This window comes from Psammomys obesus, unplaced genomic scaffold, assembly GCF_907164565.1.
Source record: "Psammomys obesus unplaced genomic scaffold, mPsaObe1.curated_primary_1811, whole genome shotgun sequence".
NCBI lineage: Eukaryota > Metazoa > Chordata > Mammalia > Rodentia > Muridae > Psammomys > Psammomys obesus.
Genome location: NW_026585644.1, coordinates 12,339,010 through 12,359,333, shown reverse-complemented (window position 1 = coordinate 12,359,333; position 20,324 = coordinate 12,339,010). Strand labels below are relative to the sequence as shown.

General features: G+C 39.0%; 1 protein-coding gene across 1 annotated transcript in view; it reads left to right on the top strand.

The window, feature by feature from the left end:
- Positions 1-20,324, top strand: part of Cog5 (component of oligomeric golgi complex 5) — a 279,550-nt gene that overhangs the window by 181,922 nt on the left and 77,304 nt on the right. Inside the window, exon 11 of the mRNA XM_055624641.1 lies at positions 11,257-11,338. Within this exon, the coding sequence (XP_055480616.1) occupies positions 11,257-11,338 (82 nt within the window). The remainder of the gene's footprint in view (positions 1-11,256; positions 11,339-20,324) is intronic.

Genomic DNA, 20,324 nt, shown 5'->3' with positions numbered 1-20,324 from the left:
CATTCTGGATCAGTCACTACTCCTAACACTGTTAATGCTTTTTTTACTTTGGGTTTAAGGGCACCAGAAGCCCAAACTAGCAAGTCTCAAGCATCCATTTCAATAGAATGTTTGTTTTGCCTCTGACAGAAACCTCCCCTGCCTGAAACCCAAATTTCTAGGCCAGTAAAATTTAAGATTATGGGGCTAGGAAGCAAAAATTGTCCTAGTTTGTCACTAGGGGAGATTGTAAGTGAAAGAAACCATTTCCTTCCCCACCCCCTTGATTCCTGGACTGGTGAATCCCAGCTATGAGAGAAACTACCATATATTGGATGCTGATTCAAAGCATGTATCACTTTCTGGAACACCCTGCCCAGCCCTTATGGCTGTCATGTAATTGGTGCTGTAACTGTCTCCACAGGCCATTCTAGCATTCTGTCAGACAAGCTGCTTCAGAATGGAGGCGAACATAGTAAGAACAGTGCAATCAATGAGCATGGTCCTACTGTTGGACTTTTCTGGCTATGAAATGAATTCTTTGGTCAGAATAAATGGTGGGTGGGCTACAGTGATAGTGAAGAAGACTTTCTGCAAGTCTACCAATGATAGTTGGGGATGAAGCATTGTGTGCAGGATAGGCAAATCCACTTCTCTCCTAATTCTTTCTTCTGAACCCAACTGTTATAGTTTATATATGAAATGTTCCCTATGTATCTTTCTTTTCTCATGCTACATGTGGTATATGGGGACTATCTCACATATGCTAGCGGTTTCTGTCATCTCCATGTGGAGGTATCCTGCAGATCAGCTTAACTGACTCTTTTAAATGAAAGGCTATGTTTAGTCATTCATTTTTATAAATAAATACTTTATGAAGGTATTTCTATTTGTTGGTGTAGATGGTCTTTACTTGGGTGCCCCACAGCTTCTAGGAACATGGTCTCTATGACTCAACTCTCTCTATCCACCAGTTGCTCCTTGCAGAGTTTCACTTTGTTTGCACAGGCTCCATCTTTCTGGTTCTTCTCAAATACATCTTGCTTCAGTGTGTCATAAATACATTTTTTCACCCAGTCCTACTAACTTCCTACAAACTGCTCTTGTACTGTGGCCTGAGAAAAGCCGTCTGTACCTAGAGTTTCTTTAAATTAAATTCCTAATTTATATTGTTGATATCAATCAGACTTCCGTATTTACTATTAGAGTGTTTTCCTTAAACTAAAATCCAGATCATGATGATGCTTTCTTGTGAAACCTCTCAAGTGACTGACTAGCATCCCATAATGAACAGCCACCTCCTGAACAGCTGCCCTCACCTGTCTTGACATCTTTACCTTCCCCTTTTCTAAATATATTCCCTGTGCTTTTCATCTGTCCATCTCCTGTGTCGTGTATCTTCCATATCAGTGTGGTGAATTCAGTTTTGTCTTCATATCAAAAGAGATCTTGATTTTATAATAAAGAGAATCCCATTGTTACCCTTCTAGTTCACACATGAAACACCAATGTCAGAATGATGAACCTGTCTACTCAAAGCAGAGCAAGTTTCCGTCACTTTACAGTCAAGTTTGTCTCACTTTAAAGTCTATAATTCACTATACTAAATGGAAGAATTATCCCTTATATTAATACATAAACAGGTGCTGGTTGCTTGAGATAACTGAAAAGCTTTTCCTTCATTAGTACTACTTATTGAAGAAATAACTGGTCAAATCTTTATGTTGATTATTATTTAGGTTATTAATTTCTGACATTTAGAATTCTAAATTGGTTTATTTAACAGTAGCCTTAGAAGGAGCCTCTTCATTTTTGTTTCTGAAGAGTGAAATATGAGATCATATAAGATTAAAAATTTTTTTGGAAGAGGGAACGAAAGCCTTTGATGGACTTGAAATCTGAAGAGCTCAACCTATGAAGGACATGAAAGCAAATGAAAGATCACACACAGCAAATGCAGAAAACAAAGGAGCGGAAGGAAGCATAAAAGGCCATGATGAAAGCCTTTTGCCTGTGGCTGCCTGTGGCCCAGACACACCCCTGTAATGGATTCTTAGAAAAAGCCAAAGCTGTAAAGATAGAATTTCTATCTTGTGACTTAAAATCACATCTAAAAGCAAACAATATAGAAACAGGGAAATGAACTGCCTGTGGAATAGAGATAACTTCAAAATTTTTCTCTTAGTAAATCTGAGATGCAAAATGAAACAGACTTTTCCCAGAAAGTATAATTAACTTATTAGTTTAAATATTAATCTTAGTTTCACTTTTTTAAGTTACAAAAAGTTACCAAGTGTTGAATATATTTTATTATTTTTTTAGTGTGTAAATTTTTTTCAGATTATTTGTAGAGAGAAAATTCCTCAGTCTACGAAAACCACCCCATAAACATGTTTTGAACCACTTTTTTTTCCCCCTAAGAAAAGTGTCTTACATTGGGAATCATGTAACTATACTTTCCAAATGCACATCTGTATTCTTCCACATATGTGCACGCCTCAACAGGACAAAGTTGAGTTACTCTTAAGAATGTAAAAATAGGGACTGGAGAGGTGGCTCAGAGGTCAAGAGTACTGGCTGCTCTTTCAGAAGTCCTGAGTTCAATTCCCAGTAGCCACATGGTGGCTCACAGCCATCTATAATGAGATCTACTACTGCATAATAAATAAATCTTTAAAAAAAAAAAGAATGTAAAAATAACACTGTGGCTGTGATGGTACACATCTTTAATCTCAGCACTCTGGAGGCAGAGGCAGGCAGGTCTCCGAGTTCAGGACAGCCGGGGCTACACAAAGAAACCCTGTCTCAGAAAGAAAGAAAGAAAGAAAAGAAAAGAATGTAAATATAAATATTTTAGGTATCAAATGAATTGTATTTTGATAGTATGTTCAAACCAGACCTGGTGAAACATGCCCATAATGACAGCATTCTGGAATCCGTGGCGGATGAATTGTGGTGAGTTCACTGCCAATATAGTCTGCTTATGTTCCCTGTCTCAAAAGAACCAAAAAAGAAAATAAATTATTCTTGCCTTTTTTGGCTATTTGAAATTACTGTCTTTGGGTTGAAGTCATGGTATAGACAAGGACCATACTGTCTCCTGAGACTCAATAATATATTTAAATAATTATGTTAATTATATTATAAAATAGGTAGTTGGGGCTTCTCATCAATATGGGGATCATTTAATATTAAGGAATCTATTAATACTTCAATGTCTTCAATAAGAAATGTACTTGATTCTACATTTGTGTTGTTGCATAAAAAGAAACAAACCTTAATATAGAGGCGTATTTTTTAAAGTTTGCTTTTATTTTATGGACATTGGTGTTTTGCCTGTATTTCTGTGATAGGGTGTCAGATCTCCTGGAACAGGAGTTAAGACAGTTGTGAACTGGCATGTGGGTGCTGGGACTTAAATCTGGTCCTGGTCCTCTGGAAGAGCAGTCAGTGCTCTCAACCAGGGTTGTTTTTTTTTAAATTCGTAGAAACTCACCATAAAATATTTTGTTGTTGTTGTTTGTGCGACTTGGAAACATTATCTTACTGTGTAGTCCAGACTGACTTCAAACTCATGATCCTCTTGCCTCAGCCTCTTGGCTGTTGGGATTCCAGGCATGTATCACCATTCCCTGTAAATACGTAATGTATGTATGTGTGAGATACATGTGTTTTGTACATGTGTGTATACAGATGCGGAGGCTGGAAGTCAGTCTCGGATCATACTTTATCACTTCCCCCCATGTTTGGAGACAGTCTCTCACTGCACCCAGAGACTGGCTGGGCACTAACACCGCAGGGTCTCAATTTCTCTACTTTCTAGTACTGGGGTTACACATTCATGGCGCACTCATGCCACACTCATTCATGTACAGTAAGTACTTTATCCACTAAGCCATCTCACACCCCAAATACTTGTTGATAGTGGTAAAATAAAAGCTAAGACTTTAATATCTTAATATCTTTAATATCTTCTATTTCCACTGTGTTTCCCCAAATCCCTAAAACTTTTATCTTTTAAAGTCTTTTAAAATATATAGTGTGTATATAAAAAATATATTTGTCTTTGGCTTATTTTACTTAGCATACATTTGCAATGTTCATATATAATCTAATTTTCAGTATTTGACACAATTTATTTTAGTTTTAACTGAACAATATTTCATTGTATGCGTGTACCATGCTTTCTTTTTAAATATGTTTTGATTGAATAGAATGATATCACTTTTCTCCTCCCTTTCCTCTTTCAACCCTTCCTCAAGCTGCAATTATTCCCTCCATGCTTAAGTTAATAACCTTTTTTCTTTATTATTGTCACATACATATATATGTGCATGAATGTGAATGTACAAACATCTATATATAATCTCATGAGTCTGCTTCTGTGTGTGTGTGTGTATGGTGTCAGGACTGACTGCTCTGCATTCAGCAACCAATAGGAGGACTCATTCTTTTTTTTTTTTTTTGTTTTTATTTTTAGTTACATTTTGTTAACTCTGTGTCCCAGCTGTATCCTGCTCCCTCATTCCCTCCCCAACCCCACACTCCCTCCCTGGTCTCCTCCCTGCCCCTTTCCAAGTCCACTGATAGGGGAGGACCTCCTCCCCTTTCATCTGACCCTGTTTTATCAGGTATCTTCAGGGCTAGCTGCAAAGTCCTCCTCTGTGGCCTAACAGACTGCTCCTCCCCTGAGGTGGGGGGGTCAAACAGCCTGCCCTTGAGATCCTGTTAGAAATAGTCCGTGTTCCCCTTACTTTGGAAAACTACTTGGTTACTGAGCTACCGCGGGCCACATCCGAGCAGAAGTTCTAGGTTATATCCATAGATGGTCCTTGGTTGAGTGTCAGTCTCAGAAAAGACCCTGTGCCCAGATATATTTGGTCCTTGTGGAGCTCCTATCCTTTCCATATCATACTAACTTCCCTTCTTTCATATGATTCCCTGCACTCTGCCGAGGGTTTGGTTATGAGTCTTAGTGTCTGCTTTGAAACACTGCTAGGTAGAGTCTTTCAGATACCTTTTGTGGTAGACTCCTGACATAAGTTCAATGCACATCCCATTTGTCTTTCTAAATGAGGATTAATCACCTTCGCCTGTGTCCACTTTCTTGATTATCTTCTTTAGGTATATAGATTTCATTATGTTTATCATATCTTGTAGGTCTATATAAGCGAGTATATACCAAGTTTGTCTTTCTCCTTCTGGGATACTTCACTCAGAATGATCTTTTCTAGATCCCACCACTTGCCTGCAAATTTCATGATTTCCTCCTTTTTGATTGTTGAGTAGTATTCCATTGTGTAAAAATACCACAATTTCTGTATCAATTCCTCTGTTGATGGACATCTGGGTTGTTTCCAAGTTCTGGCTATTACAAATAAAGCTGCTACGAACATGGTTGAACAAATGTCCTTGTTGTGTACTTGAGCAAATTTTGGGTATATACCTAGGAGTGGTATAGCTGGGTCTTGAGGTAGCACTACTCCTAGTTGTCTGAGAAAGCGCCAGATTGACTTCCAAAGTGGTTGAACCAGTTTACATTCCCACCAGCAATGGAGGAGGGTTCCCTTTTCTCCACAACCTCTCCAGCATGTATTGTCACTTGAGTTTTTCATCTTGGCCATTCTGATGGGTGTAAGGTGAAATCTCAGGGTCGTTTTGATTTGCATTTCCCTAATGGCTAATGAGGTTGAGCATTTCTTTAAGTGTTTCTCTGCCATTCGATGTTCCTCTTTCGAGAATTCTCTGTTTAGCTCTGTTCCCCATTTTTTAAGTGGATTACTTGGTTTGTTGCTTTTCTGCTTCTTTAGTTCTTTATATATACTGGATATTAGCCCTCTGTCAGATAAAGGGTTGGTGAAGATTCTTTCCCAATCTGTAGGCTGTCTATTTGTTTTGATGACAGTGTCTTTTGCTTTACAGAAGCTTCTCAGTTTCATGAGGTCCCATTTATTGATTGTTGCTCTTAGAGCCTGTGCTGTTGGTGTTCTGTTCAGGAAGTTGTCTCCTGTGCCAATGAGTTCTAGGCTGTTTCCCACTTTTTTTTCCAACTGATTTAGAGTATCTGGTTTTATGTTGAGGTCCTTGATCCATTTGGACTTTAGTTTTGTGCAGGGTGATAAATATGGATCTATTTTCATTTTTCTGCATGTAGACATCCAGTTGGTCCAGCACCATTTGTTGAAGATGCTGTCTTTTTTCCATTGAATGGATTTGGCTTCTTTGTCAAATATTGAGTATTCATAGGTGTGTGGGTTTATTTCTGGGTCTTCTATGCGGTTCCATTGATCCTCCTTTCTGTTTCTATGCCAATACCATGCAGTTTTTATTACTGTTGCCCTGTAGTACAGCTTGAGATCGGGAATGGAGATACCTCCAGATGATCTGTTGTTGTACAGGATCGTTTTGGAGATTCTGGGTGTTTTGTTTCTCCATATGAAGCTGAGAATCTTTTTTTCAAGGTCTGTAAAGAATTGAGTTGGTATTTTGATGGGAATTGCATTGAATCTGTAGATTGCTTTTGGCAGGATGGCCATTTTCACAATGTTAATCCTACCAATCCATGAGCACGGGAGATCTTTAGTTCCTTTTGTAATGGAGTCGATGATCTTACCTTGTTTCATTGCTTGTTTTCTTTTCATTTTTGTTGGGATATTATCTGTATGCCCTGTTTTCTTGGGTGAATTCGTTTTCGTTGGATTGGAGTTTTCCTTCTAGTATCTTCTGTAGGCTTGGTTTGCTGTATAGATATTGTGTAAATTTAGTTTTGTCATGGAATATTTTGTTTTCTCCATCTATGTTGATTGAAAGCTTTGCAGGGTATAGTAGTCTGGGTTGACATTTGTGATCTCTTATAGTCTCCATGATGCTTGCCCAGGCCCTTCTGGCTTTCATAGTTTCTGATGAGAAGTCTGGTGTGATTCTGATAGGTCTACCTTCATATGTTACTTGGCCTTTTTCCCTTGCTGCTTTTAATATCTTTTCTTTGTTCTGTAGATTTAGTGTTTTGACTATGATGTGACGTGATGTGTTTCTTTTCTGGTCTAGTCTATTTGGTGTTCTGTAGGCCTCTTGTATATTTATGGACATCTCTTTCTTTAAGTTGGGAAAATTTTCTTCTATGATTTTCTTGAAAATATTTTCTGGACCTTGGAGCCTGGAGTCTTCTTTTTCATCAATTCCTATTATTCTTAGATTTTTGTCTTTTCATAGCATCCTTGATTTCTTGGATATTTTGTGATTGGAATTTTTCTGATTTTACTTTTTCTTTGAGAGAAGTATCAATTTCTGCAAGTGTGTCTTCAGCTCCAGAGATTCTCTCTTCCATCTCTTGTATTCTGTTGGTGATGCTTACTTTTGTGGTTCCTGATCTTTTCTCCAAGTTCTCCAGCTCAAGAGTTTTCTCATTTTGTGTTTTCTTTATTGATTCTAATTCTGTTTTCATGCCTTGCACCATTTCTTTCATGTGTTTGAATTTGGATTCCTGTCTCTCTACGATGGACTCTATTTCTTTGTTCGAGGACTCATTCTTGGGAAAGGATAATTCTCCTTCCACTGGTCATTAGTCCCCAAATTCCTAGTCTAGGGATGGGGCCCCATAATATTTCTCCTTTCACATTAACATGTTGATACCACCATTATTCCAGTTTTGTATATGCAGCCATTTCTAGGAGAGAGTTTCTCACAGCAGAATTCCTGGTGTTCTGACTCCTAAAGTCATCCAGGACGTCCCTGGAACCGTAGATGCAGCAGCAGTGATATAGATGCATCCGTTGGGGCTAGACTCCCACAGTCTGTTGTATTGTTTAGTTGTGGTTTTCAGTGATGCTCTCTATTGGCTGAAAAGAGAGGCTTTTTCATGAGGGGTGGTGTTAACACTTACTGTGGCATAAAGCTAAGACTTACAGCATATTAAGGATCATGCTGCTCTAGCAAAGTGGTGTTAGAGTCTTTTCTAAGGCCTATGATCTCATCAGCTCCAGGAAGCTGGCTAGATTCCAGTACCAGGCTGATCTTCCTACTGCTGAATAGACCTTAAGTCTAGTATGATCATTGTTGCTTGCCTCTGACATGCGTGCCCTCTTTCTGAACCTTTATGCATATCTTACTGGTAATTGCTGTGGTTCATAGATTTTGTGGCTGGGTAGGACTGTTTGCTTCCCTCTATGGGCAGCTTGCACAGTATTCTCTGGAACCATGGAAGCTAAACCACTAGAAGGCAGCTTTCAGGTCAGATACAGCTTGAGTCCTGTGTCCTACGTGAGAAGGGCACATCCTCATTCACTGAGAGGCAACTGAAGGCTACATCAATAATCTGTATTGTTTTGGGGTTTACTTGACCTACCCTGACCAGTTTTTCAAAGTGAGGTTTCTCATGCCTGATACTGGAGTTTTTATGAGCCCATGGTTCTTGTGGGGAGCATTGTCAGCTCAAATGGTTTAATTTCCTTTAAGGTGAAAGGAGTGTATGTATGTGTGTGCCTGTGTGCGTGTGTATGTGTGTGTGTGCGCACATGCATGCGTGCATGCGTACACACACACAGATGTGCACTTATATGTACTGTATGTAATTTTAGATAAATATAACGTAGTTCCTGAAGGCTTTATTAAACAATTTTAGTATGATTTGTCTTTCAGTTCTTCATTTCCTTCTGTATTGATCACTTTCCACTAATAGTCTGGGATTTTGTATGTTGCTTTCATTTCTTGGCTTTTGTAAGTAATGGTGAAGTGAGTCTAATGGGTATGTAAATTTTTTTTGACGTAAGTATTCTTAAGTAGAATAAGTAAATCATGTGGCAAATGTATTTTAACATCTTTGTGGGGGCAGGGCAACAGCGTGCCACAAATATCTGGGAATTCTGCTTTTGCTTGCCTCCCGTCTTGCCATAAGAGGCACTGGGACTACCAGTGTGTGCTGCCACATACAGCTTTTCATGTGGCTTTTGGAATTCAGTGTCAGATCCTCATGCTTATGTGACAAGAACTTTACCCACTGAGCCATCTCCACAGCCCTCTTGACGTTTGGAGGCAGTGTCCTGTTCTGTGTAATGCCTACAGTTTTTTACTTTTCCTCTGAGCAGTGCACATGAGCTCTGTTCTCAGAACATCCTTGCTAAAGGTGTCATGGTTGGCTTTGTTGTTTTGCTTTTGCTTTCTGTTTGTTGTCACATGCAGCCCATATGGGCCTAAGGCCTCAAAGGAGTGTGACGATGACTCTGAACTTCTGATCATCCTGGCTCAAAGAAGGTGCTGAACTGACAGGCTGCTTTTCTCTCCCCTTGCTTCCACAGTGGGCCATACTAATGGGTATTAGGTGTCTGTGACTTTGATGTTCACTCCTCTGCTTGCTTGTGATGTTTGGAGAAGTATCTGTCTCCTTCCTTTCTGTATTTCTAACTGGCTTCTTCTGTTGTTATTATGTAGTAGTGTGTTCCAGGCATTAGCCCCTCATTATGCCTGGAATTGGCAAAAATTTTCCCATCCAGTTGATTTACTCTTACAGATTTTTATTTCTGCACCGACATTTTTCAGTTTGATGCCAGAACCCTTTCCATTGATTGTTGTCACATATGTTGTTTTGGACTGCTTCATGTTTCCTTTTAGGGATTTTGATGTTTTAAGTCTTGTTAAAGTCCTCATTTTGAGTTCATTTTTATTGTGGTGTAATGTACAGCTTCTGTTTCATTTGTAGCATTTTTATATCTAGTTTGCTCAGTACATTTGTTGCTAACACTAAACCTTCCTTGTATAGCCCTGGTGCTTGTCGTGGATTAACCATATGTATGCAAAGCTTGGATCTGGGCTGTGTATTTTGTTCTGCTGGTCTTGTATCTGTTTCTATGCTAGTAGTTTTAATTTTTATGGCACGGATAAGATTTCATTATTAAAATATATTTTATATTGTTACTTTGAACCACATGTAATTAGTATTTTATACTTCAAAACTAGTAGACTACTAGAAATTTGATATATGAAAGACATATAGAAGTATCTTAATATAGTTGTTAAATTTTCTTAGGATGTAACTTTATTCTAAAATCAAAATATTTTTTAATTGAAGTTTTTTTGAGATTTTAAAGAAATTTATGTGTATGGATATTTTGCCTGCATATACACTGGATACACAGTGTGTACCATGCAGTGTCTATGGACAACAGAGGAAGGCGTTAGGTTTAGGGTATGTGGGTGATGGATCTCTCGGAAGAGCAGCCAGTGCTCTTCACTGCTGAGCCATCTCTCCAGCCCTTCTTTTTCTTTTCTTCTTGACAAATTCTTTGTGAATCAATATTTGCCCTTAGTGTCTATTTATAAAGCATGCTCAAAGCTGAGTACAGCATCTTGATACTTTGAGGTATTAGTAATCCTGTAATTTTTGTTTTTCTTTTAAATTTATTATTATTATCATTTATTACAATTTATTCGATTTGTATCTCAGCTGTGTCCCCCTCCCTCATCTCCTCCCAATCCCACCCTCCCTTCTCCTATGTCCTTCCCCTAGACCACTGCTAGAAGAGGTCTTCCTTCCCTTCCATCTGACCCTAGCCTATCGAGTCTCATCAGGACTGGCATTGGCTCCCTCTGTGGCCTGCACACACAAAGGGTAGGTGATCAAAGAGCCACCCCCTGAGTTCATGCCAGACAAAGCTCCTGCTCCCCTTAGTAGGGACCCCACTTGGAGACTGAGTCTATGTACCCAGAACATTGTCTTTTATAATGCTGGCCATCCTTGATCTGAACGTGCTTTGTCTGTCTTGTTACAGTGTCACAAATTGTGTGTGTACGCCAAAGGATGGAGATATAATAGCATTCATCAGGGGTTACTGTGAGTTATGTACTGGCCCAGGGCTCTGATTACCTTCTGCATTCCTCTCAGAGGGCCTCAATGATGGTTCTGCTGCCAGCTGATCTTTTCGACAAGGAGATGGGGGCTGAGAACGTCCACGCTCCTTGCCCAAGGCCATATGGCTAGTGAGTGGAAGAGCAGGATAGGAAAGCAAGTAATTACTTGAATGTAAAACAAAACTTGACTCTTCATCTTTCTGCTGGCTACTTTATTACGTATGTGTGTGACCAAGTGTCTGTGATTGTCACCTGTGTGGAGTACACTGGAACAGGGGTTACCCACAGTTTTGAGCCACTGGTTAGGAGCACTGGGAACTTCTGGGCTCCTCTAGAAGGAGTAGTCAATGCTCTTGTTTTCTGAGTATCTCTCCAGCCTTTGTTACACTCCTTGAAATAAACAAATGGTCTCCTGTTCTGTTTGTTTGGTCACAGGATGGACAGCCTGACATTTTGTACATGTTTTGGAGTACAGTTACACTGGCACTTTCTTCTCACTTTCATGCAGCAACAAACTGTAAGTTTACCATCCATTTGGATTAATTTCAAATGTTTACGTTGCTTTAAAATTTGATGTAAAAAATGTTGGTTTATAGAAAATTTTATTTTAAAATATCGTTTTTTTTTGGGGCGTTTAATGAGGAATCTCTTAGCCATTTGATTAGTTTTACGATTAGTTTTCAGAATAATATTCCTTTTTATTGTTGAAATAGAGTTTCTTTGTATAACAACCTTCCTTCTGCTTTATAGACCAGGATGGCCTCAAAATCACAGAGGTTAAGAGAAAAAAAAAATCACACAGGTTCACTTACTTTTGCCATCCAAGTGTTGAGATTAAAGGCACATGCCCCTCTCCCCCATTTAGAATAATATTCTTAATTGAGCTGAATATTTCCTATATAGATAATTTAGAGCAAAGATTTAGTTTAAAGATTTAGTTACTGCTTTATTAGAGTGAATTCTTTGTTAAATGAAGCCATGAAGATGAAGATTTGATATAAATAAATAAAGACCTTCACTGTGAATTACAAGTTGTTCATTAGCATATGATTCACTTGGGCCTATCAGATGCCTCAAAAAGTAAAGACACATGCCCCTTGAGCCTGGTGACCTAAGTCTCATCCCATGATCCATATAAAGATAGAGAGGGCTTATGTGATTTTGTGTAAACTGCTGTTTTTATATGCTGAGTTTGGTGATTTGGATACATATGGCCTCCATAGACTCATGTGTTTGAATGCTTGGCCCGTAGGGAGTGGTACTATTAGGATATATTGCCTTGTTGGAGGAGGTGTGTCACAGTGTAGGCAGGCTTTGAGGTCTCATACATGCTCAAGCTATGCTCAGTGTAGCACACAGTCTCTTCTTGCTGCCTGGAGATCAAGATACAGAACTCTCAGCTCCATCTCTACCACCATGCCTGCCTATATGCTGTCATGCTTCCTGTCATGACCATACAAGAGTTGCCTTGGTCATGTTTTGTCTTCACAGCAATAGAACCCAAGCCAGGACACTGAGCTAAATAAAATGTGTTTTGTAACAACAAACAAGAGAACCAAGTGTGGGAACTGACTGCACAAGCTGTCCCAAGACATGTACATGCAGGTGATGGCATGCATCCCCTGACATGCACACGTGGCATGCATCCCCTGACATGCATTTGCACATGTGGCATGCACTCCCTGACATGTACATGATGGCATGCATCCCTTGACATGCATATGGTAAACTTAGCTACAGACCAATCCTATGGGCGCATTTTCTCAATTAAGAGTCCTTTCCATATGACTCTAGTTTGTGGCAAGTTGTCACATATGTGGCTATTGTCATATATTTTAAATACTGTACTCAGTCCAGTGTAACTTTATTGATTAACTCTCATGAATTGTTTTTATAACAAATCTTCATGGAAAAGGCTACTTTAAATGTAGATAATGCTGCTAGGCGTAGCTGCACATGGCTGTAATCCCAGGATTTGGGAGGCAGAGGGAGATGGATCTCTGTGAGTTTGAGGCCAGCCTGGTCTAGAAATCAAGTTCAGGACAACCAGAGCTACACAGAGAAACCCTTTCTTAAAAAAAAAAACAAAAACAAAAACAAAAAATACCCCAAAAACTATAAACAAACAAACAAACAAACAAATGGCAAAAAAGCACATGTGGATAATGCCTCACTCCTTCCACTTTGCTGTTCCTACTTAGCACTCCCTGTGTAACCTGAAGTCCCTTCCCAGCAGAATATGTTCTACCACACCCATGCACTTTCTCTCCTCCAAGGGCTCAGTCTTGTTGAAACTGCTGGAAAACCATAATCTCACCATTAAACACAATATACTAACGACTACTTCGGGTTTTATTTTTGATCAAAAATCACATACATCTTGGAAACGAGAGATTGACACAGACTGACTCTTATCATCAAAGCAACTGCTGCAATACAATTGTCTCCAACTTTTAACTGAATAAAGTTTGTTAAGAGTTATTTCTAGACCCAGGACATTGTGCAGTGATCCATGAGGAAAGAAAACAGCTGAATTCTGAAGTCATTCATATTTCTGCCTTGCAGTTCGAGATGGCTGTACAAAATAGAAAATTCAAGTGTTTGCTGCTTGTATTAGTCAGGTTTCTCTAGAGTAACAGAACTAGTAGAACTCATCTCTCTGTGTAGATAAAGGGGATTTATTAGAATGACTTACATGCTGCAGTCCAGCTAGTTCAACAATGACTGGCTCCAAATAGAAAATCCAAATAATTTATTCGTTGGTCAGTCTATAGGGCTGGATCTCAGCTGGTCTTCAGTATATGCTGGAGTCCTGAGGAAGTAGACTCCTATGCTGGTAAAGGAATGGATGTGCTAGCAAGGCGAGGGCAAGAAGGCAAAGAGGAAAAGCTTCCTTTTATCTCCTTATATAGACATCTAGCAAAAGGCATGGCCCATATTAAAGGCAAATATTTCTGGCTCAAGATCAGGATCAAAGTCCTGTATCTTCCTGTCTCAAAGGTCCAGACTAGAAGTGGATTCGCCCACTTCAAACCAAGGGAAAAAAAATCTCTCACAAGTTTGCCCTCTATTTCTGTATTGTAGCTCATTCCAGATGTAGTAAAGTTGACGTCCAAGAATAGCTGTCAGACTATTTCTGCTCGGTTGAGTCTAAAACTAGCAAGTACTACAAAATATGCCATTCAGTAATATAAAGTCACATAGCCAGCATGTAATTACAGTGTGCATACCTGGAAGAAACAGGAAAGCAGGACAGAGTTGAACATATCAGAGAATCAATTGAATATGTGAATCAGAAGTTTAAAACCCCTTTAGAAGCATTTAAGTATGCCCAAGTATTTCAGGGGCAACTAGGTAAATAAACAATGTAAAGAAAAATACAGTACCTGAAATTTATCAATAAGTGCGAATAATAGCAGATTTAATGCTAAAGGAGGGAGGAGATTAAGGATTTAAAGACATAAACATCAGTATTATTCCAAGTAAAGGCCTGAGGAACTAAAGCAAAGAAGCTTTGACTTTCTGCCATTGTGGGACTTACAAGTCTAACATATGCAATTGAAGTCTTAAAGCTGAGAGATACTGCAGGATATTTGATCCCACTGTGAATCCTGAGAATGTGAACTGTAAACAACTGTTTCTAATTGTGGTATGGCTCAGTCTTTGATCCTAGACTATTTACTGTAAACAATTACTTGTGGTGTGGCTCAGCCCTGGCACACACCTTTAACCCAAGAGCTTTCTGTAAACAGGATTGAATAAAGTTTACTCTAAGTCAAGATGTAGAGCAAGCAACCCTTGCTGACTGGAAGTGAACAGAAAGGAGGGGCATTGAGTTAAAAGGTTTTTAAGACAGGTGGAGAAGGAGCTTTTTCCTTTTGGGATATGAGCTGGGTAGAAAGGCTTTTTTCTTCTGGGACATCTGCTGACTACGAAGCTCAGCTGGGTGCTTTCTCTACCTCTCTGAGTTAGTAAGCTTTCACCACCAGCATCTGAGTCTTCATTGGTAAATTTAATGTTTGGGGTTTTCTTTCTTTATAACAACACAGAGAGAAAAGGAACAAAGAATTGTTGAAAATATTCAAACCATCTGTTAAGAACTAAATGTTTGTGAGTGTGTCCCCACTGTACACACAATTAATACATTGAAACTCAAATTTCCAGGATGATTATTGGAATAGGCTTTTTCTGGGGAAATGTGAAAAAATGTCTTTTCACTGTAGATAGGACACCTACTGAGCAGTGAAAATTTTCATCCAAATCCAGTTTGGTGAGCCAGTGAATTTATTAGGGCTATTTATGCAATCATGACGACTCAGCTAAACAGCCCAGCAGTCCTCTTGATGACTCTTGGCAGCTGCTCCATCAAGAAATCTCATGTCAGTCAGTGTTACTGTTAGGTATGATTGGGATCTCCTTGTGGAAGGGAGCTCAGAAGTTTCTAATCCACATTCCTTGCCCTCCACCTCAACACACAAGGGAGACTAATGAGGTAAAAGTCTTCATAACTCCTCAGTGTGGAGGAAACAGCAACACCACAGGCATCTTATAGAAGAAACTTGAAATGGAATGAAGTCATAGGGTGGGGCCCTGATCTCATGGAATTTATATCCTTATAAAAAAAGAGATGAGTAACAGCTTGCCAACTCAGAGACTCTTTGGCAAGATGGTAGCCATCATCAAGCCAGAAAAAGAAAATGAACTGAATTTTGACATTCAGAAAATGTCTGAATTTTGATGTGGGCTGTTGTAATCTAGTGTTGTCTAATATTAAAATGTGCTCTATCACTTTTTTACAGGTTCTCTAAAATACAGCATTGTTTGCTTAGTCTCTTTAATTTTTTTAACTTTTTATTTTATTTTGTATGCATGAACATTCTGATACAAGCATTCCATGCCATATATCTGGATCTTTAAGAACAACAACTTTTGGAAATTGATTTTCTCCTTCTATGTGGGTTCCTGGGATTAAACTCAGGTCATCAGTCACATAGGGCAAGCTATGTGAGCTATCAGTGAGCTATCAACTCTGGTCATAATTTATTTTCTAATATTTTTCATTATGGCAGTATTCCTCCCCAGAATCTTTAGTATAATAGAAAAAAATCTTAAACTTTTAAAATATTTTTATTCTTTGAAAAAAGTCTTAAATTTACACATTTTAGAGTAGTACTTATTATTTATCAGCTAAATATTCTTCCCATGGAAACTGTCTAATAATTCTGTAAAGTAAATGTTTTACCACACCGTTATCACAATAAGAAATTGGAGCTCTAGGCAGAAGGCCTGATTCAAAGTGCCTGTGGGTACTGCTCTGTTCTTACTTGCCCTTGTTTGGTTACATTGCCTTCTCTTGTGTCTCAGACACTGAATTTCACCTTGCTTGGTACTGCTTGCCTTTGTTGTCTTTTAAGTGCTCTTGCTGCTCAGACACAGACTGAACCTTCTGAGACTTGTTTTAAGATTATTAGAAAAATTGGAGCAGTGATTAATCTAGGACTAATTAGTTTCTGCTACAGAGGCAGAACTTCTTAACACCTTTCCACATACCTAATGTTTGCTATGAGGCTCCCAGCCAGACTTTATAGACCAGGACTTATTTATTCCAAGCCTTGTGTGAATAAACATATTTCCCCTCTAGTGGTTGGAGTGGCTGTTTGTCCCTCTAGGACTTTCATCACACATCTGAGAAGAGGATTACCACATACTCTGGCAAAGCCTTTCCAGATCTCTTGAGTTTGTGTAACGCTCCCTCTTTGGAACATCCTGCCATGATCTGATGTGCAGGCCTGGAAACTCCTTCTAAAAAAAATAAGTGGCAGCCTTATGTGTTTACTGACTCTCAGAGATCCTGTCATTTATTTTCTGATATGACATGTCTTAGAAGCCACTGTTTCATAGATCACATCCATTTGTGTATTTCATGTAGGAGGGTCAATGTGGCCCATTTGTACCATCTTAACCAATCAAAAGCAGAAGTCCCTATTCTAGTTTTATTACCACCACTACTAGTGTTGTTACTTAATTTTTATTAGTTGTATTGATTTGTGTTTGTGCACATGTGACAATGTAAGTATGCAAAGGTCAGAGTGTGCCTTGTGGGAGCTAGTTCTCTTCCTGCCATGTCTTGGATACCAAACACAGGTCTACAGGCTTCCAACAAGTACCTTTTCATATTGAGCTATCTAATAGCCTAGTTTTAAAAGCACTGATGCTATTGGTTTGTGTTTGTGTGCGGGTGTGTGTATGTGTGTGTGTGTGAGAGAGAGAGACAGAGACAGAGACAAGAGAGAGAATTTGCTCATCTTTGCCTGTCTTTCTTTAACCATTCCAGATCTTAGTACTTGCCATCTTGCCTGTTTTCCCTCCTTTTTTCACCCCAGATAATCAACCCTCTGAAGGCAAAGTAGTGAGTGTATCATTAAGGAAACTCAGATTCTGAATATCTTTCTTTCAAATTAGGCTCTGGTTCCTTGTCCTTGACTTTCAGCAGCTACATGGTCTTTCCTCCTCTTCTGGCCCTGCTCAGTCCCCCCCCTGGTTATTTTACTTGTCTGATCCCTGGACATATCTAAGGTATGAGTGTATGTATGTAAAGTATATTCATTTTCTTTTTAAAATTTTTCTTCTAATGTTTTCTTTTTTAAATTTTTATTATAAATTACAGTTTATTCACTTTGTATCCCAGCTGTAGCCTTCTTCCTCCTCCCCTCCCAAACCTTCTATGCCCCTCCCCAAGTCCACTGATAGGGGAGGTCCTCCTCCCATTCCATCTGACTCTAGCCTATTAGAGATCATCAGGAGTGGCTGCATTGTCTTCCTCTGTGGCCTGGTAAGGCTATTCCCCACTCAGAGGGAGGTGATCAAAGAGCCAGCCAGTGAGTTCATGTCTCAGACAGTCCCTGTTCCCATTACTAGGAAACCCACTTGGACACTGAGCTGCCATAGTCTACATCTGTGCAGGGGTTTTAGGTTATCTCTATGAATGGGCCTTGTTTGAAGTATCAGTCTCAGGGAAAACCTCTGTGCCCAGATTTTTTGGATCTGTTGCTCTCCTTGTGGAGCTCCTGTCCCCTCCAGGTCTTCCTATCTCCTCATTCTTTCATAAGGTTCCCTGCACTTTGCCCAAATTTTGGCTATTATAAACCACAGCATCTGCTTTGATACCTTGCTGGGTAGAGTCTTTCAGTGGCCTGTGGCTCAGACTTTTGCTCAGTTTGGTTTTGACAAAGCTCTTCGCAACATCATTGGCCCTTTTTTTTGTTGTTGTTGTTTCCTGCCTTGGTTTCTTTACCTTGAATGTAAACTTATATTTTCCAATCTAACCAAAACTAAAATACGAGCACTCCTCTTTAGTTACAGTTTATTCTCCTTTTAGCTTCTTCTCTATGTTTGTCATGAGAGTAATTTCTACTTTTTTTTCTTCATTTTCATCTGTTGATTTCTCAACTAGGTGTAACTATTAGGTCTGTTTTCCACCATTCTATTGAAGCTGTTCTCATTAAGGTTATCAGTGACCTACTTCTTAATTGCCAAATTCAGTGTATGTTTTATGGTTCTTACCTCTTGAGGCCATCTGTTTGAGAGTCAAAGAAGCTACTGAGAGTAAATATAATTATTTCAGGCAGAGACTTTCATTAATATTTCACATTTAGAGTAGTCTGTATCCTCTGTTGGGGAGGACTCACCAGTAAGTCATTGGTGAGGCGTCTTCCATTTCTACAGTGTACACAGTCCCTGCTGCGTGCTGTAGTGTCTCTTTATGCACAGTCCCTGCTGCGTGCTGTTCAATGAGCAGTAGTGGTTCTTCAGATTCTAGGCAGGCCATGTTAAGTGATGGAGCCATCTGCAGAGATGAAGATTACAGACAATAGAACAGATTGTCTAAGGAATGTTTTGGCCGAATGTATCTAAGGGAAATTTTCCTAGTTAGGAATATGTTCTTTCTGATTAAGCATATTATGCTTCCCAAAAAATTCTACTAGAAAGTATAATTCTTGGGTTTGACAAACAGTAAATTTAAAGTTACTTCATTCAAAAATTAAAAGGCTAAACCTGTAAACTTATAGATCAAATTAATTTATATAGCAAGTCCTTTTAATTGTCTGTGAGTCATGATTATTTCCAAAATATAGTTTCTATGCCTTATGTCTTTTCTCTATTCTTTTCTCTTGTAGTTTCTGGATAATAATAATGACTCAGCAGCCAATTGGGCTATGACCCATATTTTTAAGCTTTAATAGAAACGAACAAAATGAATACTCTCATTTTGAACTATTTGAAATAAAAGCATGATTTTCTTTTTCTCATTTAACTCTTTTTTTTTCAGAATTTCTCATCATAAGTGAATATGTTTCATTATTCTCCATAGTCCATATTACTAATTCATCTGCCCTGTGTAACTACCACCACCGTAATGTAAGCCCCATAAGATAAGGAATGCTCCTCATGAAAGTTGCATCCTCACTGCTAATGAATCACCTGGCCTACAGCAGGGATTTAGTAAATACTAGCTGGCAGGCGAAAACAAGAGGAAGGGAATGAGGGAAGATGCTGTCCTTTTTGTAAAAACCTAGTATTTAAAAATGGTGGGATGGTTCAGTGGTTAAGAAAACTGGCTGGTCTTTCAAGGTTTGTCTCTTACTTTTCATTATGACTAGGCAAGCTGTTAATCCCAGTACTCAGGAAACAGAAGCAGGTGGGCTTCTGTGAGGCCAGCCTGGTCTTCACAGTGAGTTCTAGGCCAGCCAGTGCCACTAGTAAGACCCTGTCTCAAACAAGAAAACAAAATAAAATCTTACAAGAATAGAAAACAAATAAGGTATATAATTATAAGTACTTTTTCTTTCTTTCTTTTTTTTTTTTTAATATTAGACAATTTGCTATGTGTCAGTCAAATGAACAGGAGTTTCTGGCTAGCTTGGAACACAGTATATCTTGTCTTAAACCACAACACAAACATTAGAATGGCAATGAAGCTAAATGATGTATTTTCACTGTTTTTGTGTATGTTCATTGTACATGGTCTTGTGTTGCATCTGGACATTTAAGTAGGTAAATAATGCATTCTGAGCACATTCCCCATGCCCTCCTGCTACTTTCTTCCTCTGCCATCTGCCTCTTATTAGCCCCCCTTTATATTATTAGACAGTTTTCACTTCACTTCTACTTTGATGTCCAATATGCATACATTACTTTATGTAATCAGTATAGTTCTTAAGAGTAAGGAGATGAGGAAGATGGCTACAGCTGAGTTACAAAGTGAATGAATTAAAATAAATTCTAAATCAACTTAGGATTGGTCATCTTACCCAGGGGCAAAAGGGATGCACATCAGAAGAGGGAGAAAACAGGGAACAGGAAAGGAGCTACCTCAGAGGGCCTCTGAAAGACTACCCAGCAGGGTATCAAAGCAGATGCTGAGGCTCATAGCCAAACTTTGGTCAGAGTGCAGGGAATCTTATGAAAGAAGGGGGAGATAGAAAGACCTGGAGGGGACAGGT